We start from the raw sequence: 22,500 nt of genomic DNA on the forward strand, positions 1-22,500 counted from the left end.
CCATGAGCGAAGGAATGGTGGAATTCAAGTATACTAGAGCCCTTATAAACTTTCAGGCTCTAATGGCGGCCAGAGAAAGAAGGAACTGAAAGAATGCAATCAGAGTCAAAGCCTTGGAAGGAGGCACAGATGGCAGCATTGGAATGGTCTGCAGCCTGCACACAAGAAAAACGTGATCGTGGAGTCAGATTTTTGGAAATTCACTGTCAACTCTAGACTTTGCAGAAGACAAACAGTATAGTGAAGATGCTGAAGCAAAATCTCAAATCTCTGGAGAGGAAGCTTGAATGAGCAGGTCCACCAAGATAAGGAAAGATCTGTAGTCACATCATCCTGCAGAAAGCAATCACAGGAGCAAGGCATTTGGTGAAGACCCTTGGGGCAGCAGAGACACCAAAGGGCAAAGCAAAGAACTGAAAATGTAAGGAAGCAGAGAAATGTAAACATTTCCTGAAAAAGAGAATGATTAGGAATATACAACTGGGCATCCTTGAGATCCAGAGAGACTTTTAAGACTGGTCAAGTGGCACAGATAATTCAGCGACAGCATGGAAAAAGTCACTGAGGAGAACATCCGCTTCCCGTACCTGTCCATTGTCCTAGACTCTTTATAAGGGGGATGGACAGGCACCAAGGGGTCAAGCCAACGCCTTCTTCGTGGCTGCTGCAACCACCATGGCATCAACGGGGACACCTTTTGTCAAAAATTGTTTGTTGGGTGAGGCTGTAATGAACTTAGTGGGCCTGCGTGAGTTGGTTCCACTGTGTCCGGGGCTGACCACGCCCTTCGAGCCACTACTTCCATCAGCAGGTCGAAGGGCGGAGACACCAAGGAGGTGGAAGGGCGAGAACCAAACGCGTCCAGGTATACAGACTCTTCCTCGGAAGGGTTAAGGGCAGTCCAGTTCCCCCTCTACTTAAGAATCTCTAGGATGTCTGAAAAAGAGACATCCTCAGAGGGGGATCTTGGGGACCCTTCCGAATTCTCCAAGTCTGTATCAGACGTGACTGACTCGGGGGAGTCTACAGGTTTTCTCTTACATTTTCTCTTTCGAGGGGGTTCCTCTGAAGGATCAGGGGAGGCCTCGTAAGAGGAAGATACGCCCAATGGGGTGACCTGGAGAATTTTGTTCTCCACGCTTGGGGTCAGGAGGGTGGGCAGAGACTGATGCAGGCACCATGGAGGGAGGAGCCGAAGGGGCTGATCGAAGGGTTGACTCGAGTCAGCATACTCATGACCTTGAAGGCGCCTCGATCAGGCAGAGCAGAAGGTCCCCGCTCCAATGAGACGAGAACCCTCCCGGCACAGAGAGGGACGGCTCCGAGGCTGATGTAGGAGCAGAGCTCACCTGCGCAGAGGCCCCGAGAGGGAGAATGGGGTCGGACAAGGGTCCAATGCCACTCGCCCCCTCGGAGCTGACGGAGGAGTCCCGGGTGCCCAGATCCCTCCAAGGACGGAACCAATGAAGAGATCGGAGCCGAAAGGTGTGGTATCTGCTCTGCCGCTTCCAAGATTCGAGCCCCAACCAGCTCCGAACACAAAGGGGGAGTCGGAGGAGGAACTGATGAAGACACAGGGACAGCCACAGTCTGTTGAGAAGGGCTGGTTAACATTTTGGCCAGGGCCTGCGATTTAAGGAGTCTACTGACCACCCTCTCCAAGTCATGATCGGATAAGCCTGGAGGACCGGGAGGAGTGGGACCTATGGCTTCGTTCAGACTGAAGCAATGGTGACCTCAGAGCCGAACAGATTCTAGGGAAGGGGATCTAGAACGTTTTCAGCCCAAAGACAGTTCCAAGTCGGAGCCGATTGAGGTCCAGAGATGTCAGTTCCAGTCGGAACCGAAGAGGAGGCAGATGCTCCGCCCGGCGACTGCGCCGAACTGGGAGCAGACGGCTTGGCAGGCTTTAAGGATTTCCCCGACTGAGGCTTCACAGAGGACTTCTCTGGCTTAAGTAAGCCTCTCAAAATAAGCTTGTTCCTACGCTCCTGCAGGACTCTCAGGCTGAAAGCATGACAGACTGAGCAGGAGTCCTGCAGGTGTAGGGGACCCAATCAATAAACACAAGAAGTGTGACAGTCTGTCAGAGACCTCTTCTGACAGCACGAGTCACACTTCTTGAAGCCTGAAACTTTAGTATCCTTGGACATACTGGCAAGGGGATACCAAAGGGAGGATATTATACTAGTGCTTAAACAAGGCACACAGAAAACACACACGCACTAGTTTAACAAGAATATCCACTGGTAAATATATACAAATATTACAAAGCTAAATAACTAACTACAAAAGGCTAAACACTACTCCTATCAGGTACAAAAAGGTTGGGGTTAGCCACTAAAGAGAAGAAACAAGGGGGGAGGGGTAGAAACTCTCTAACAAAAAAACAAGTTTCCCCGAGTGGGAAAAACTATGGGATACACACACTAATTATACTGAAAGGGAAAGATTATCTATATAAAAGAGAAATACACAGGTAAAATTTAAGCCAATACAAAAATTATTAATACGACCTGAACCAGTAAAAGCACAACCTCGTAGCTGAAGCGGCAAATGAGATCTGGGTATATAGTGCCAAGCATTGTGGGATATGGGGAGGTCGAGCTTTAGTAGATGGCAGAGTCGGAGCAGAGGATCAGCTCCGAACCCAACCAGCAAGAATGAAGGTGAGACAACTTATCATACGTTTCATAGTAGAGTGCAATGAGAAACACGAGTTGGAGAATATGTGAGGGAAAATTCAAGTGTCATATTAGTTGTTACACAGATTAGTATGTGGTAAATGAGACTGGAGACCTTTCTAATGAGATATTTAAAGACATATTAGACATTACATGATTAGAGACAATGAGTTATAATCAAGTGATGTTTTAGTATGATAGAGGTGCTCACATAATGGTTAAAGAGGGAAGGTTGGAGAGAAGGTAGTTATAAGAACACTGCAGGGTAGAGTGTCTTCAGGTAGCTTAGGTGAATAGGGAGGACAGTAGTATAGGAAAAGGTCTTCAGAGATGAATTAAAAAGGCAAGGTAGTGGGGAAAAGAAAATGAGTGGAGTAGGAGGCTGGAGAGGATTGTTTGTCTGATCTTGGTTGAAGATGTGAGTGAAGTATAACGAGTAAGTTCAGCCAGAACTGGCACTGGAACAGAACTTGTTCCTTACTACAATCTACCTGTCTTGAGCACTAGTGCATCCTTTTTAGAGGATTACACATTGGGGTACCATTTTTAAAGGATTAGAAGTATCTAAAATGTACTTCTCTGCCAGAACATACTTCCGTTGTGTATTACTGCTTTATTCAAACAGGGTAAAAAGAGAATTACAACTGCTTGCCAGCAAAACATGGATAGCAACAGCAACCTCTGTAAATCAGACATCCCATTCACAAAACTGCTTCATCGGCTGGTTTACAAAAATATTTATCCATCTTCCATGACCAAGGTAAGCAATGGAGTCAAATACTACAGTACTCAAGAATACTTTCACTTAAAAATTTGTTAAAAATGGTACCTGGGTGATCTTTAAAGTTAGAGGCATTTTTTTTCTTATTTTCTGTAAAGCTATTACAGTAAACTGTTGACAATATTTAAATGCACACATGTATCCTAGTTTAAATAAGATTCTCAGAAGTACTTGAGAGAAAGGATAAATTTATACACAATGTATAACTGATTTTTTTTTTTTTTTTTGCTGCAGCTGAAATGCATTTACAAATGGATTGGTACTGTGCTTTTACAAGATCTTGAAAAACATCACTAGGCAAGGTTATGCATGCCACACACTGACCATATATCTCAAGGTCATTCAATGACCGTTACATCTATGTTACATTCATATACAGTATAGCCAATAATAGTAAACATTACCACTAGGTACTTAAAGTATGTCAAAGATGACAGAAATGTACCAGATGATCCAGGTCAAAAAAAAAAAAAAAAAAAAAGTACATTGGATTTCATAAGTACAGTAGTAGGCGGCCCATCAGCATTTCCTTGTGATCCTGATATTCACTCTATCCAAACAATTTTAAGTAGCTGAATTCTTCAAGTACCTTCTCATCTTGCTCAGTTTCTCACCTTCCTCTCTACTTCCCCATCTATAGTCAGGGTTACCTGTACCTGCTTGCATTGAACAGTTTCATTTACCGGTATTGTTTAGAATACTGCAGTTAAACATGTTTCAAGCAAAATTTTTTACAGTTTAGGTTCATGGAAAACAACTTACTTTGTATTTGCTTCATGAGGAGTTTTGTAGGTTCCAACCAGATCTGGAAAAAAATTAAATATTGGTAATTAGAGAGTAATAAAACAGGCTGAGAAGCCTAATAAACTAAGCTGATGAGAATGACCCTTCATATCCAGATATATTTTATAGTAATTATGTAACTTTAGCATTTGAGAGAAGGTCCACATTCATTCACCAACAGGACAGTGTTCCTGGGATACAATCCTTGGTGGTCATCCTCATACATAGTCCTAACACCTGCAGCCCTGAAGGAAAACCTAGATATACCCATATTTAGTCTGTAAGGTCTTGTAAAAGTATTTACATACTGTACAATCATCCAAAGATGCATGTCAAATAAATACTTGGGCACTGCCCTGGTTTCATGAACTCTTAGAAAATAAAGCAGAGGTACCTTTCATAAGACAATCAAGTAAAACACCCGGAAAAGTTTTAAAGACTAAAACAGCCACTTTTTTTTTCTTTATAGAAACCTACCTTCTGACAGATGTAGTGCAGACCAAGTAAACTCAGAGCTGAATGTAGACATCCCAATATAATGTAACAAATATTCTAGTAATTTGGAAAGAATATCAGCAAATTAAAAGACTGATTATGCTGGGGGTAACTACCAAGATGAATCAAGCAAAGATTTTCCATCCATACTGAACAAGTATGGAGAAACGCAAATGTGATTCCAACATTTTTCTGGCAGAAGTAACAGTCAGAAAAAAATTGCCAGTATACAAATATTCAAGTTAGCTGTCAGAGATGGCTCAAAAAGATGAGTTAAGACTCTCTAAACCAAGATACAAGGATACGCAGGACCCTATACATGTCAGGTGAGGAAAATGCCATTAAGGAAAAGGCCAAGCAAACTTTCAAAGAAGCCAGGGAGTTAGAACCTTAAAATCTGATGATTATAGATAAATACACTTAAAAGTCCCCCCAACCTGTATCAAAAGATATGGGCAAGATATTCAAGCTTCAGTCCTGCTAAGGAAAGCGATTCCCTGACCATTCCCAGTTGCAGCTCACCTTCCTCTCTACTTCCCACTCTAGTCAGAGTTAGCTACAGCTGCTTGCATTGGAACAGTCTCTTCTACTGGTATAATCTACAGGAACTTTCTGAAATGACATTCAAGTACTGGTGACAAAGTACAGTTTTGTACTTACCATAAATATAGATGTCCGATATGTTTGCATATGCAGTCCTTACATATGGGTTTGTCCTGCCTCAGGCAGCCCTTCGGTCGGCCGGATTCCAAAGTCTGGGTCCGGCGTCGGCTGATGTCACCCCTTTCCCCAATGTCAGAGCGCCTGGGGTATAAAAGCGTCAGCTGACGCCATCTTCCTCAGTTTTTCTTGCCCCAGATGCCCTCTAAAGAAGGCTAAATTTTGGAGAAATGAATAAATTCCAATCATGCACAACAATAAAAAAACAAATACACCATAAAAGATAACCCCAGCTAGCTAAAATGAGGGATAGGTACCCAAAGAATACCACTGAGGGGGTAGGAGGGAGGGAAAATCTGACTGCAGATGCATACCCATCGGACATCTACATTTATGGTAGGTACAAAACTGTACTATTGTCCTTCAAGGATGCATCTGCAGTCCTTACATATGGGTAGAATACCATAGCAAAGCTGGGGGAGGTAGGACCCAAGAAAAGGATGGTGTAGCTAACATGCCCTGCAGGACTGCAGTAGCAAAGCCTGCTCTGGATCTGGAATATAAGCGCAAGTTGTAATGCTTGGAAAATGTATGCACAGAGCTCCATGTAGCAGCTTCTAAAATGTCCTTTGTAGCCACCCCTCTTAAGAAGGCTGTGGAGGTGGCTGTTGCTCTGGTGGAATGAGGTCTGATGTTAGCTGGCACAGCTTTTCCATGAAAAGAGTAACAGAATTGAATGCAATTTCCTATCCATTTTGAAATTGTTTGTTTGGAAATTGCTTTTCCTTTGTACACCAGCAGCATATGCTACAAACACGTTGGTCAGTTTTTCTGTAAGGCTTAGTTCTGTCCAAGTAGTAGCGCAACTGTCTGTGAATGTCGAGGGTATGCAGAAGTTTCTCTCCTTTATTTTGTGGATCTGGAAAGAAAGTAGGCAGGTGGATAGCTTGGTTCAGTGAAACCCTGGATACCACCTTTGGCATGAATGAAGGATTGGTTCTCAAAGACTCTGTCCTTATGGAAAATGAGAAATGGTTGTACTGCCATGAGGGCCTGTAACTCAGATACTCTTCTTGCTGAGGTTATGGCCAGAAGGAAGGCAGTCTTCCAAGACAGGAATTGCAGTTCTGAAGATGCTGCTGGTTCAAAGGGAGGTAGAGTTAATTTTTCCAACATGAAGTTAAGGTCCCATGTAGGCACTGGTGGTCTCCTTGGAGGGTTGATGTTTTTTATCCCTCTTAGAAACTGCCTTAGCAGAGGATGAGAAAATACAGGTGGATCAGTGTTGTACTCTGCTGAAATAGCTGAAGCATGAATTTTTATGGATGAATAAGAAAGGCCATTATGGAGCATTTCAGCCAAGTATTCAAGGATATGTGGAATGCTCATCACTGTCGGATCCTGACCCTTTGCGGTGCTCCAGGTTCGAAATCTTTTCCATTTTGCTGAATATGCCCTTCTTGTGGAAGGCCGCCGAGCTTCCATGATGATATCCTTTACCCTCTTGGATAGTTTATCCTGGCGAGGAGTCAAGGTATTTTCCAGGTTGTCAGCTGCAAGGTTTTTAGACTGGAGTGCAGAGTTTTGTAATTGTGTTGTGCCAGAAGTGGCCATTGTGGTAGGGGCCATGGTTTTGTGCGTGACATACTCTTTAACAGTGGGTACCAGTGTTGTCTTGGCCAGTTCGGAGCTATTAGAATCACTTTTGGTTGCTCTGTCCTGATCTTCAGTAAGACCTTGGTCATTAACGGAAGAGGTGGGAATGCATATACTGAGAGCCTTCCAGCTGAAGGATAGGGCGCCCACTTTGCATGCTTGAGGATGGTATGCCCTTGTGCAGAATTTCTTCAGTTGATGGTTGTGGGGAGAGGCAAAAAGATCTATGTTAGGCCTTCCCCATTGCTTGTGCTATCTGAAAAAAAATGTCTGAATGCAACATCCATTCGTGTGGATCCATGTTGTTTCTGCTTAGGCTGTCCGCCAGTACATTGTCCTTTCCTGGTACAAACTGGGAATGCAGCTCTATATTGAGTTTTAGGGAAAGTTCCCAAAGATTCATTGCCAGCCTGCAAAGAGGGTAGGAATGGGTACCTCCTTGCTTGTTTATGTACCACATAACTGTGGTATTGTCTGTCTTTATTAGCAGGTGACCTTGATGCAGGAAATGTTCGAAGGCCTCGATTGAATGCATCACTGCCAGCATTTCCTTTTGGTTGATGTGAAGGCGCAATTCCTTTTGTGTCCATTGCCCTTGAATACATCTGCCCTTCATGTGCACTCCCCATCCATGGTCCGAGGCGTCCGTTGTAATGGTTTGGCTGATTTGAGGCTTGCTGAAAGGTAGACCCAAATTTGACTGGCTTGCTTGTGCCCACCACAGAAATTCCTTTTGGAGGCATGGAATGAGGGGGATCAAAGCTTCTAGGCTGTGACTGTGTTGAGACCATAGACTCCTTGGGTACCATTGTAGTTTCCTCATATGCAGCCTTGCTTGTGGAATCAGAAGAATGCAAGATGCCATGAAACCCAGGGCCTGCAGGATTTTCCTTGCAGTCAGCTGGGTTTGTGTTGTCAGTTTTCTGAAATAATCCGGTAATTGTTCTTGTTTTTCTTCTGTGAGAAAAGCCATTTGGGTGTTTGTATCCAGCTTTGCACCCAGAAAAATTATTCATTGGGATGGAACAAGTCTTGACTTCTGAATGTTGACTGTGTATCCAAAGGCCTATAGTAGGCGGATGGCATAGTTCAAGTGTTTTACCAATGTTTGTTGGCTGTCCGCTTGTATAAGGCAGTCGTCCAGGTATGGGTATATTTGAATCCCCTGAAGTCTGCAATGTGCAACTACTGATGCCAGGCATTTCGTGAATACTCTGGGCGCAGTAGATAAGCCAAAGGGCAATGCTGAGAATTGATAATGCTCTGAACCTGCAAGAAATCTGAGGTGTCTTCTGCAGCTTTGTCTGATAGGGACATGCAGGTATGCCTCCTTGAGGTCTAGAGTTACCAGCCAGGACCCCTTGCCCAGCATGGGAAGGAGTTGCTGTAAGGTCAGCATTTTGAATTTTGGCACGAGGAGGTAAGTATTCAGTGCGGACAAGTCCAGAATAGGCCTCCATTGCTTTTCTTTTCTTGGAACAAGGAATAGTCTGGAATAAAATCCTTGGCCTTGTTCTGTGTAAGGAACCTTTTCTATTGCCTTCATTTGTACTAGTTTGGAAATTTGCTTGAAAGCCTCTGCCCTTTGATTTGGTGGCAGGTTTGGCATGCCTTGTCTTTTTGGTAATGTATGAAAATGGAATCTGTATCCCTTGTCTATTTGCAATATCCATTTGTCCTTTGTAATACTGTGCCAATTTTCTGAGAATAAAGATAGCTTTCCGCCCAAAGGTGCTTCCAATTGAGCCCTGGTTGGCGGAGTCAAAGTCAAGTCATTGAGTTTGCCCTTGTGCACAGTTGAAGGTCCTGCACTAGCTCTCTGGTTAGGAGGCTGCCATTGACATCCTCTGTAGGAGCCTCGAGCTTGCCCTCTACCTCTGGCACGCCTGTTTTTGCCTCTCTGAAATCTGTCTGTGTCTGGAAAGGACCAATTGTTAGAAGGCCAATTTCTGCTGAATCTTGGTGGTTGGACCTGGAGAAAATCTTTGACCGTTTGTACTGATTTAGCCTTTTCCTCAAATTTCTTTAAGACCTCTTGAGCCGTGGAACCAAATAACTTTTGTTTTTCCAGTGGTGCATACAGAAGCTTTGCTTTAACATGATCTGGCAGTGTTTGTTCCTTCAGCCAAGCATGTTTACGTATGACTGCAACTGTTATTGCTGACCTACATGAAGCTTCCAATGCATCATACCCACACTAAGAAATGGTTGCTAACCTGCTGAGAGTTGTGCACCAGATCCTGAAGCGCCTTGCGGTCTAGGGGTTCAGGCGAGGATAGTTTTTTATGCAATTCATCCAACAGATACTCTTGATACTGTATCACATGGAATTGACAATTTAAAGCTCTCACAGAAAGAGTGGAAGTAGTATACACTTTTTTACCCCATCTCTCTAAAGCCCTAGATTCCCTTTCAGAAGGAAGTGGATTCTTGGCAGTGGTGGTTGTAACCCCTTTAGGGCCCTGGGAAATAGTTTCTGGGTCAGCAGAGTGGCCCTTGTAAAGGTATAGATGCGAGTCCGGGACCCTGTAGTACCTGTCAGGTTTGACAGGAGCCGGAGGAAGGGAGTCAGGGGAAATAAAGTATACATCTTCCATAACACTTAAACAGGAGGAATAGCCAAAGGTCTATGCTGAGGTAAATGTAAAAAAGTCCTTAACCTCTTCCTGGAATCAGAGAATTCCTGGCCTTGCCATTTGAAATGCTCTCTCATGGAGTGAAGGGTCTCCCCAAAGGAAAATTCTTCAGGGGGGGAGGCAGAGGGAATAGATTCCTCTGCATCAGAATCCTCGTAGGCCGGAAGGGCCTCCTCCTGGTAGTCTGAAAGGGCAGAGTCATCTGAGGCCTCATCTGAAGACTGGGGATCTGTCTGCTCAACCTTGGGCCTTTTGCCTGGAGGTGGATGAGAGCCCCTGTCTGGATGTGGCTGAGAGCCCCTGATTAAGGAAATAAGGTCTTCAACCACACTTAAAATTTGTGAACCGGTAGTGGATCCCTGAGGAGTAGCCTTGGGTTAAACTTGAGAGTTTTTGGCTGTTTAGCAGCTTTAGCCCGTGTAAAGGCCTTAATGGACATGGATATAGGAGGCCTGGCTGCCCCACGTGCTGGAGTAGTTTTGTCAACAGAAATGGTGTCGGATATTTCCTGAGCACCGGTTTCAGACGGTAATTCTATGACCGACCCAGTGATGACCTCCAGTACCGAAGTTACCGGCTGTGCGGTGTCGTCGGTCGGAAGCGGTAGAGATTCGGCTTCAGTAGAGACAGAGACACTCACGGTAGGCCTAGGCGTGGAGTCGGCCAAAACCGCGGACCGCATGAGTCTGTCCTTATCCTTTCGTTTTTTGGGTAAATGAGCTGTCGGAAGCTCCGACGGCATGACATAACAGAAATTTTCCTAAAAAAAATTCCTCTGCAAACTCTGCCCGACGCCTAAGAGTGAGCTTATTGAAGGAAGCACAGGCTGAACAGGCCGAGACGTCATGGTCTGGGCCTAGGCAGGGTAAGCAGTAAGAGTGGAAATCCTTATGAGGTATTTGTTTCCCACAAGATAAACAATTATTAACTTTAACTGTTTGATCTGACATCGGCTGAGGCAAGAAAGAGTCCCCAATGGGGTACTTAGCTTTTTTGAAGACTTCGGTAGCTGAAATCACAGGAGCTGGCCGACCGGCACTTGCGAACTGCTTCTGCTTCGGGCACCTCGCGGCAAGAAAGACTGAGGAAGATGGCGTCGGCTGATGCTTTTATACCCCAGGCGCTCTGACGTCGGGGAAAGGGGCGACATCAGCCGACGCCGGACCCAGACTTTGGAATCCGGCCGACCGAAGGGCTGCCTGAGGTAGGACAACCCATATGTAAGGACTGCAGATGCATCCTTGAAGGACATCTGTGAAACAATACTCTGTTCTCTCAAGCTTGCAAATGGCTTAATAGAAATCACCACCATTCTGTTAGCACGGTTAATCCACTGAGCATATATGGTATGAATGACTCACTAATTCAGGGGATATGATCCACTTATGAATCCCCCACCCTTTTCCCAACCACACCACTAGCTCATCACTTACACACACCATTCTTTCCCCAAGACACTACCACCTTCCAAACTTCCTTAAAATTACAGCAATACCATCCAATGATACAACTGCTTTATCACTCAGATCCAATCAACCACATCAATATCCAAAGAACTGCCTCCCTTCAAGTAAAGCACCTTAGCTGTCTTCAAAGAATATCCGCCCCACAACTCTTCTAAAAAAATAATGGAACTTTACACCATTTATCCAAATACATTACACATGCACAGCTAACCACTTCACCTAAAACTTCAAAATATTCAGGTCTTCAAAGCAAGCAAACAGCAACACAAATACCTTCTCTAGTCTAAAATCTACCAACACAAACTCCTGTTACATTAAGTATTAATATGCCATAGGAAACCTTGACATTGATTGCTCAGACAATACATGATCGTATTACGGTCTAAGTAGCCATTGGCTAACACCTCAACACATTATCGCATACTGAAACAAGTCAATAGTAAAACATGCTCCCATCGCCCATCATTATTTATTCCTAAAGTTTGAAACACCCCACTCTACCCAATAAAACATTTATAGCTCCCTCCTCAGACTCATTCTGTTACCTTCTTAAACCACATCTATGATGTTAAATCACAACACTACTAATTATGTCTGTACTTGACAACCCATCCAGTAATATACTCCCCTCCCAACACTTGCATTCTTTTCCATTTACACCATACCAACTTTAGAAATAAACATAGCAAAAAACCACCAAATCTACAAGTCATGTCAAAACAACCCATAAGACACTCTTGCATATACTCTCCTCCTTCCTACCAGCCCCTCCCCCCAACTATGAGAAGCACTACTTCCTTAAATCAAATTTCCAAAATCACAAGTACACTAAAACCACCAATCAATATTCTCTTAATTCAAGACTTTACTAAAAATAATTCAGAACTTCAAGGGCCACCAAATCTAACCACCAAAAAAATGGCTTTATATAAAAATAGCAGCATTAAAAACAAGCTGGAACAGCTCAACTCTTTATAATCACCCAAACCCATAAAAAATATCTTTGATAAAAACAAGCACACAATCTTAACCAACACTTTTCCAGTTGCAATTATCTGTTAGACTAGAAACAGGAGTACAAATAATCCTAAAACAAAGCTATCCTCCAGTAACCGAACTAGCAAATATTAATAGTGATAGGTTCCTGACCTAGAGACTCCCCAGGTTCTGGAATAGTTGCCCATACATGTCAAGTAGAGTGCCTCTTTGGCCCTCTTTAAAAGGAACCTTGACGATTGGATGGGAGAAAAGAAATTCACCCCAGGGATCACATCAGTCGCCCTGCTAGACAGGGGTCCAGGGAAGTAAATAGTGTGGGAAGAAATAGCCAGGGAATTGTTATGGCTAGGCTTGTATAGGCCCTAGGGCTGATAGCCTAGTACCAACCTATGAACCTATAAATCCCCAATCTGATACTAACCCGAAAGACCAGCCTACCTCCCCCTCCATCAAATCCCCCAAAATGTTAAACATTTTTTGTAAAGCTCTGTGATGCAACATTTCACTAGTTTTGCTTTCTGTAACCTGCTCCCACCTCCCTGAAAGACCATGCCCTTACATAAATCATTAAGGACCCCACCAATCCAAACTTTAAAAAGTACAGTTGGGGAAGTCTCATTTACCCGTAAAGTACAGTTGTGTAAAATCTTACCATAGCAGTAGATATCCTCTTTGTTGCAGTATTCTTTACAATAAGATTCCCTGCCTAGGGCAGCCTGACGTCATTCCAGTATACCAAAGCCTTTAGGATGTAATGGGTATGCCATATGTCACATTTATGCTCCCCATGCATGGCATAGGACATAAAGGTGACATCCGGATGTACCATCCTCAGAAATGAAAAGTCCCAGTAGAAATGATAGGCTAAAAATATCAGCAGGTAACAGGGCCCATCCAGGAGGAGAAACGACCAGGGGAGAAGAGGGAGGGAGCAAATACTGCAGCAGTGAAGAGGACATCTAAGCTGAAATTTTATTATTTATTTGAAATATGGTATATGGGTTTTAGGTCATGATCAGCTTAACCTACAATAGTATCCTATGACCCTACAGGTCCACATGAACTATGTGGCATAAGTTTTATGTTCAAGTTAGATTAACCTATACATCAGTATTTAGTAGTGCATGTTGACTAAGGAGGTTAATTTTGAGTGAGCAAGAATTTAAATATTTTAATTAAATGACTTGCTATTTAACTGATTGGCCCATGGGATGAATTAATCAAGTATTTAAATGGACAAAGTTATGTAATTTTATCTGAGGAAGTCACCACCGTGCGAGACTAAAAGCACTTCATTAAAACTTATGGTTCGACTGGTTATTTTAACTTTAGCAGCAGTTTGCTTATGTTCTAGTATTGGAACTTGCTAGAAAGCTACTGGGTTTCCCTGCCAAACCTGCAGGGGTTGCAGTTGCCATGTGCTTAGGCCTGTTTCTGCTTGCCACATGTTGCATGCTGTCTACGTTTGCTCTAGAGGCAGTTGAAACCATGCTCTTATCACTTGCAAGCATACTTGTGTGCCTTTGTGAGCTCATGGTTTTGACAAATCTCTATGGCTTTGCTTAACGTTAAATCACTATCATGAAACAAAATCTCTCTCACTGCAGCACTATTACCACCACACGCAAACCTATCCTTTATCAACTTTCAACTCACCAAAGCTGCACGTTTTGGCTTTATTTCTCAAGTCAGTGATACAAGCTGCAAAAGTTTCACCGGGCTTTTGGTCTCTTGTACAAAATAAATGCCTCTCTAATGTAACATTTGGCTGGGGGTTGCACATCTCTCTTAATTTAAGTTTTAAGCATTCGGGGTCCTCCCCTGATTCAGCCGGTACCACAATATGGCGGTTTCCCCCTCCTGCATATACTTCTGGTGCATACACAAACGCTCTTGTTCAATAACCTCTGACCCAGCTAAGTTAAGCAAAATGAATGCCCTCATACATTAATCTGTCAGAAAAAGCTGCTTGTATGAAAATATCATATTCCTGCTCAAATACTCTCCAATTCTCTGCTATATTATGATCAAACACAAGTGAACTGGGCTTGCAAAATTCCTCTACCATAGCAACACACAGTACTGAAGGCACCTGAAATCACCAGTACAATGCCAGTACTTGTAATTGTGCCCAATAGCACAAACTCTTTTGAAATAACTACACTTTGCCAAACAAGTCTCTGTAGTACAAGAATATTTTGAAATCACTGTACTTTGTGAAAACACTCATCAGTGCAAGAAATACTTGGAAACGACTGTACTTTGCGAATAAACTGTACAAAGCATAAGAACCTTTCAAAATGGCTGTATTTTGCAAAATAACTCTGTACAGTGTAAGAAACACTGAACGCGGCACTATGAATAAACGCACACAGCAGAAGCAACTTTTCGAAATAGCTGCACTTTGCAATATAACTGTACTTTGCACATAGCAAACTCTGAAGTAATTGCGCTGTAATAAAGCGCACACACTGCAAACACTGCACAGATACCAACAACTCTAGTTATGCTTTGAATGGCTTCAGTCAATGAAAAATAGTTTGTGCCCAAAACAAATCCTTTCACTAAAAAAATGCAGTTGCCTTGATCTTCAAAGCTTAATTTGCCCTTTTATTGTACTAATTATGCCTTTTTAATCTCTTATGCTCACTATACTTTTCTTGGGCCCATTTTACTTTAAACATACTAGTTATGCAAACCAAATGTAATTCTGAGCCCCATAATTATTTTTAACATTTGTTTACCGGAAAAGTCTGGCTTGGAACAAAGCCAATTTTCAGCGGAGGCCCAGGGAGAAATGCTCCAGATGCAGGTCTTTGTAATGTGGGAGGAAACTGGAGCACCCGGAGAAAACTCACAAATGCAGTGAGGACATTCAGACTCCACACAGAAGGCACCGCGGCCGAGAATCGAACTGGAGAACCTCTTGCTGTGAGGCAACAATGCAACCACTGCGCCATCTGCATGAATATCTCTGCTAATTTTATCAATTACCATAGTTTCAAACATTTCATTTAATAATGTTGTTTGTGCCTTTCCTTTGATATATTTTGTGTTACTAGTTTGATTAATAATGTGTTTTGTGCCTTCTAAGTGCACAGTTTCATTTTCTTTGCCAAATAAATCATTTGTGCAGCTCTGGAATAGACTGCCCATACATGTCAAGCAGAACGCCTCATTGGCCCTCTTCAAAAGGAACCTTGATGATTGGATGGGAGATAGGAAATTCACCCCAGGGATCATGTCAGTCGTCCTGCTAGACAGGGGCCCAGAGAAGTAAATAGTGGGAAGAAATATTCAGGGAATTGTTATGGCTAGGCTTGCATAGGCCTTAGAGCAGATAGCCTAGTACCAACCTATAAACCTAAGTTGGTTTCTAGTATTTTTTTTTTTTTTTTGCCTTTGCTCCATTTCACTCAACCAGCCTTCACCTTCAACTCCGCACCTCATGGCTCAAAGCAGTTTTTCTCTTAATCCATGTTCTGACACCATGTTGCTCCTCTGATCAGAAAAAAAAAACAGATTAACATTCGTGGGCTCAGTTCAAACAGCTTTATTATACGCAAAATGCATCAGAAATGAGGCTTTGTAACTTAAAACTTATAAACATATTGACTACCACACTCATACATGTTAACACTCCGGCTGTTCTCTCAAAATGGCACTGCTGCCTTCAACATGCTCACTATTCATATGCACATGCTTACATCTGTAAATGCTTCTTAAAGGTGCATACACGCTCTGTTCTACACCACCATTCTTGCCCTTGGGAGGCGGGTGAGATTGCCTACGAACAAAAACTGCCTTACTGGGTTAATTTCTCAAACTTAGACACAAACAAAACTTGCCCTTATCCTGAAGGAACATAATGAAACCAGGTTCAGCAAACAAGTGTTTATTACCAAAGGAGCATCCATCAACTTAGCGTCAATATCAGGCAAAGGTTGAAGCCAAAGCCAAGAATTTCTCATCACAGACCCAAAGGCAGCAGCCCTAGAGATAGAATCTGCTGAATCATATATAGTTGTGTAAAATCTTACTATACCCATAGATGTTTTTCTCTTCTATGTTGCAGTATTCATAACCTTTGGGTTAGCCTACACCCAGCAACGCGAAAATCTGACCAGTATACAAAAGCTTTAGTCACTACAAGGTATGTGGGATATCGGACATTGGCCGTAGCGTGAGTGGGCCATAAAAGTATGTCTGCACGTACCTTCCTCAGAACCGAATGCCCCAAGACAGAACCCAGTCCCAGGATAGCTGCATAAGTCCAGAGTCATCCAACAAAGCTTATTCAGAGGGTAGGAGGGTGGGATAGAATACTGCAACATGGAAGAGAAAGACATCTATGGTTATTGTAAGACTTTACGCAACTAATCTACGGTACTTCTCTTCATGTTGCAGTATTCATAACCTTTGTACGAGTGCCATAGCTCAAAATGGAAGAGAGTGGTTTGGAACTATTCTCCAAAAATCCATGCAGGATTGCCCTAGCAAAACCTGCTTTAGATCTGGAATTGTGGTCCAGTTTGCAGTGTTTGGTGAAGGTATGGACAGATGCCCAGGTAGCTGCCTCTAGAATAGAAACAGTACCTAGCCCTTTGATGAATGCTTCAGATGAGGCCATGGATCTAGTAGACTGATCTTTAATTTTATTGTCCAAGTGTTTGCCATGGTACGTGTAACATAAGGAGATGGCTTTGGAAATCCAAGTAAAAACAGTCTGCTTTGTCACCGCTTTCTCCAGAGCCCTGGGGTGAAAGGAGACAAATAGCTCTGATCTAAGAGATTTGGTACTGTCTAGGTAGAATCTATACATCTAGGGAATGCAGGACTCTCACGGTCATTATGGGGTTGTGAAAAAAAAGTGGGAAGGTGGATACATTGCTTAAGGGACAACTCAATGACCAGTGGGCATGAAGGACAAGTTAGCTGTAGGGTTACCCTATCCTTGTGGAAGATTAAAAAGGGTGGGATGATCCTAAGGGCCTGGAGCTCTGACTCTCCTGGCTGTCAGGGCTACCAAAAGCACACAATGCAGGTCCCAGGGGGTGGAACTGGCTTCCTGGGGGCCCGAGATGTTGTACTCCCTTCAGGAATAACTTCACTTGAAGTCTGGAAGCAAGTGGAGGGTCAAAAAGCAGACAAGCAGCAAGGTGAGCCTTAACAGAACATGCCAACCCTGCCTGCAAAAATGAACACAAATAGGGATCTCCTAGTACTGGGCTTCCTGCAGGACATTAAGTACGTCCTTGGTGTAAAGGTGTTTGAAAGGGATCAAAACCCTATCACACACAGGGTTAGGTTCAGAGATTCCAAGTGGGGTGGATTACGGATCCCTTGTCCTGTGTGAGTAGGTCCACTCTGAGGTAACTTGTGATGACTGCCCAGGCTAAATCCAGAAGGAGGGGGAACCAACACTGTCTTGTCCAAAGGGGAGTCAACCAATATGATTTTTGGTTTGTCCGGATTAATTTTCTGTAGGACTTTTTAAAAGAGTGGGAATGGGGGATATATCGAGAAACATCCCCTTCCATGAGATAGAGAAGGCATCCATCACACTCGCTAGAGGGGTGGGTGTCCTGGTACAAAACTGAGGAAGGTGTCTGTTCAGAGGGGAGGCAAACAGATCTACTTGTGGCATACATCACCTGTGGACTATGTCCAGAAACACATCCCTGCTATGCATTCACTCGTGGGATGGTGACACAGACCTGCTCAAAGTGTCTGCCTGAGTTTTCTGAGCTGAAGGAATGCAGATCATGTGCAGGGTGACTCCATGCTGAACTGCCAATTCCCAGGCCTGGAGTGCAAGTCTGCATAGCAAGTAAGATCTTGTTCCCCTGTTTGTTCACACACCAAACAGTAGTGTTGTCTGTGAACAACTTCAGGGGTCCCTGCTTCAGATTATTTTGGAAGGCGCTGACTGCAAAGTTGAGGGCCCTCATCTCTTTCATGTGTTCTTTCTTGAAGGGGCTTGTCCATGTGCCTTGCAACAAGCTGCCATAGTACCCCTCCAACTCAGGTGGGGAGCACGTCTGTACATTTCCTGGACTGGAGTGAGGGGTTGTAAAGGCAGCCCTGGGTTGAGAGACTTGATCCATTCCCCCAAAAGATCTCCTTCCTTAAAGATGGTAGAAAGGAAACAAAATGGCCCAACAGATGGGAGTATTGGGTCCATGTGGACGTCAGGTACCACTGAAGTTTCCTCACGTGGAGTCTTGCAAGTGGCAACATGGGGATAGTACAGATCATATGCCCCAGGAGTCAGATATACTCTTGCTGTCAAAGCAGACAGCAGAGACAGAAAGTACTCCTTCAGGCTTTGCACATTTTGGGGTGGGAGGAATGCCCTCATGAGATCTGTCCTGAATTTGCAGCACATGAAAACTTGGTTTTGGGAGAGATTTGGGCTAGATATGGGAAAATTGACAGTGAAACTCAGGGACTGGCAGAACACCAATGACTGTCTGGAGATGGTTCTGAAGAGAACCACTGCAATCCGCCTGGATCAGGAGGTAGTCTAGGCACAGAAAAATGTGTACCCCTTGGACCCTGCAATAAGCTATGACTGGAGCAAGACACTTGGTGAATACCTCAGGAGCAGCAGATAGTCCAAAGTGCAAAGCAGAGAATTGAAAATGTGAAGAATCTACAGGGAAGTGTAAATATTTCCTGTATGTGGGACTTACGGGGATATGCAAACGTGCATCTCTGCTGTCCAAGGTGGCCAGAAATACCTGGGGGATCAACAATGGGAATAGAGTCTGGGGAGTAAGCATGTGGAACGTGGGTACTTTAAGAAAAAAAGTGAGGTGGGATAAATCCACAATGGGTCCCCACAGGCTGTCTTCTTGGAACCAGAAAGGTCTTGAGTAAAAGCCCCTTCCCTATTCTGACAGCGGGACTGGCTGGATAGTCCCTCAGGAGAGGAGGTTGTCCAAGATAGTTTGGAATAGGGACAGCTGACTCTCTGGTGGCTGAGGAATGCCTCTTAAGGGACGGGGTAATAATCCAAATCATGAAATAACCCTTTTCTATGATGGGCAAGACCTACTTGTCTGAGGTAATGCTTTTCTAGACAGGAATACAATAAGCACCTCTGGGAAAGGGGTATGGAGTCTAGAAAGGGTGGAGAAGGCAGGCAGTCACAGACTATCTGCCCTGTCCTGAAAAGTTTTGAGTTGTAGTATGAGCAGGCATGTTAGGTGTCTGACATTTCCTGAAGCTCTTCTTGCCCTTAGTATGAGGAGCAGAATGTTTCCTAATGAATGCCTTAGTGTGGTAATTCCTGCAGAATTTAGGGATTGGTGACAAGTGCTTCAAATCTTGTAATTCTGTCCTTTTTTGTTGAAGGGGTTTGAAAAGCTCTGCCACTCTGGCCCTCAAAACAGGTTAGTATTGTCCAGGGAGCATCAAGGAGTTTAACTCCGACATCAGGTAGGGGTTGAAGCCTCAGCTAATAGTACCTTCTCAGCACTAAGGCAGCAGCTGCAGACCCAGCCACGGCCTCTGCAGCATCATAACTGCATCTGAGTGTCTTGTTACTTGAGAGGACAGGGAGATCAGGTTAGAGATTAAAGACTTGGTGGGCGAATCTGGGAGATCAGCCAAATGTTTTGAAACTTGAAACAAAAAGGGCCAAGCAATACTTAAGATATGTGAGGCTAGTAGCGGACAGTCCTAAAGGCTAAGATGGCAGAGGTGTATACCTTTTTTCCATAAGCGCTCAATAGTTTGTCCTTATCTGTTGGAAGGACAGAGCTTGAGGGTAATAGTCTGGAAGGTTTGTCAGCACAGGTCAAAACAGTACCAGGGTCTGGATTTTCAGAAGTGTAGCCCTTTCTGGGACCTTACAAAATCAGACAGGGCATCTAGCAGCAGGGAGTTGGGATTCAGGATTTTTGAAGCTGCATTCAAGGTGTCTTAAATAGGCTGGAAGTACTGGTGGGATGGCAGATGGTTAAGGAGCATCCATTTGTAAAAGCTCATAGTACCTCTTTTAGACTTCTGTCATCTCAGAGTCTAATTTGAAAAACTTTCAGAGAGATGGTTTCTCCAAAGGTATGGTCCTCTCCAGGGGAATTTGCTTAAGTAGAGTCCTCCTCTGTTGAGGAATAACCTAGAGGAAATAGCATTTGGGAAACAAAGGGAATCTTCAGAAGAGAAATCTGAGGAATGTTCAGCTTCAATTGGGAGATGATCTGAAGTCTGAGGCCCAGGGCTGATAACAGGAGAGACAGCCTGAGGGGAAGCAGTCATGGAGTGCCTGAGGGCCATGAAAGCACTGAATAAACTCAGAGAAAGCTTGCCAATCAGGCAAGATTTCAGATAGTGGAGATGCATGTTTAGCTAGTTTCCTTTTTAAAAGAGGAACAGTCCTAGAGGTCGCAAGACCTAAGGAGGGCCTAGTTTCAGGTGGCTCCCTATCAAAAGGACTGGTCTAGACATCCATAATGAGCAGAGGTCCCCCCTCATCGTTGGTACCAGATGTCCGCATAACCTCCACAGACATGATTACAGCCCTTGGTTCTGTGGCCTCCGGACTGGTGCCCACTATACCAGCATCGGCTGATTCCACACATTCCTCCAGGTGTACATTGGCCACAGGGAGAACTTTTGGTGGATTAGGTGCAACAATAGGCTCAGGCCTGGTAACTATGCCCTTTTTCGGAGGCTCGACAGTCTGACCAGACAGCCCTTCCACAGCAAGAGATAAATGCTTAAGTATTTGGTTTTCTAAACAGATATTACGCACATGCAGAATGGTGCAAAGAGTCTTTGGAGCAAAAGCCTGACAAATTATTCAGGCTTTATGGCCATAGTTGGGCCCTAGGCAGAAAAAGCCGAATTCATGGGCGTCCTTATGGAGGATCCGACATCTGTGCCTACACTTACCTTTCCCAGTTTATATGATCCTGGGCAGGCATGCCGTGACCAAATCAAGGAGGAAAAAAAAGGCCGAAACAGGATACTTAACTCTCAGAATCCAATGGCAGAAACAGCAGCATGAGCTGATGTTTGACTGGTGGAAGAGAAGTTGTAAGGAAGGTACGTGCATCACTTTTATGGCCCACGCACCCTACGGCCAACGTCTGACATCCCACATACCTTGCAGTGACTAAAGCTTCTGTACAGTGGCTGGACGTTTGGGTCACAGGTCAGAGGATAACCCAAAAGTAATGAGCACTGCAACATGAGAATAGGACATCTACACTTGATGGAATGATGAGCCATCTGGGAGGAAGTCCCTAAGAAGGAATGGGCAGAAATCTTCCCTCCAGAGTCTGGAAGATCAGTAATTACCCGACTGGCCTGGGAAAGAAGAGCCAACCTGTACCTGGACATATGCTTATAACAGACAGCCCCCCAAAGCTGAAGTAGCAGAGGTATAAACCTTTTTCCTTAACCCTTCCATACTTCTGCTGTCAGACAGGAATAACTGCAATTGAGATGGCTAGTCAGAAACCACAGACACTACCGTAGGTTCAGCAGAAGGGCACTTAGAGAGATTTACAGTCCTCAAGCACCCTATAAAACCTATAAGGTTTCTGACCTCAGGGTGCTGGGAGTCATGAGCCTTAGAAGCATAAGTAAAGGCATCTAACAATGCAGCCAGAACAGGACGTACAGCAGAAGGCCTGGGACAGTATATGTCTGCAGAAGCTCATAACACGTGTTCTGTACTTCAGACCCCTGAGCACAATCCCATTTAAAAAACTCCATCACCCAAGAGATTGTGTCCCCAAAAGAAATTTCCTCAAAATGGCTATCAGGACTAGTAGAGCCCTCTCCTCAGACTCAATCTAAAGTAGGGGGAATCTGAGTCAGAGAAGCTTGAACAGAAGCATCCTGAGGAGGTTTTAAAGCTGAAGCATTAAACAACCCGAATGAAACTGTCATTCACTCTGTGGTTCCTTAGCAGTTGAAGTAATATGCTTAGTTTTCTTTTTCTTTAAAGGGACAGCTACCTTATGAAATGTAGAAGGCTCTAACCCAGGACAGCATTCAATAATGGTAGTAGGGACCTCTTCTGACTAAAATGAAGATAATCAGCAGTGGTTCCCCCTAAACAGATGCGGACATCTGCAAGGCCTCCAAGGACATGCCTAAGGTCAGATCCTCGCCAGCTTCCAACACAATCATGGTTGAAGAATCCAGTGATGAAGCTAGATGAACCCCTGGGTTACCACTCACCTCAGGAGGGACATCCAGCACAGGCTGTAGAGATGAATCCGGCCTAGATTTCTTGGCCTTCTTCCTGGATGGCTGGGTCCTTGGAGCAGGGAAGTTCCTTCCATAGTGTTTTTAGCCAAGAGTTTAAGACACTGTTTCTC

The 22,500-nt window shown here is 44.0% G+C and overlaps 1 protein-coding gene across 1 annotated transcript in view; it reads right to left on the reverse strand.

Moving 5' to 3' along the window:
• LOC122801241 (FERM, ARHGEF and pleckstrin domain-containing protein 2-like) overlaps positions 1-22,500 on the reverse strand; it is a 611,801-nt gene that overhangs the window by 458,327 nt on the left and 130,974 nt on the right. Inside the window, exon 4 of the mRNA XM_044070792.1 lies at positions 4,228-4,270. Within this exon, the coding sequence (XP_043926727.1) occupies positions 4,228-4,270 (43 nt within the window). The remainder of the gene's footprint in view (positions 1-4,227; positions 4,271-22,500) is intronic.

Source organism: Protopterus annectens, chromosome 4.part1 (genome assembly GCF_019279795.1).
Source record: "Protopterus annectens isolate FY-2018-M chromosome 4.part1, PAN1.0, whole genome shotgun sequence".
Classification (NCBI taxonomy): domain Eukaryota; kingdom Metazoa; phylum Chordata; order Ceratodontiformes; family Protopteridae; genus Protopterus; species Protopterus annectens.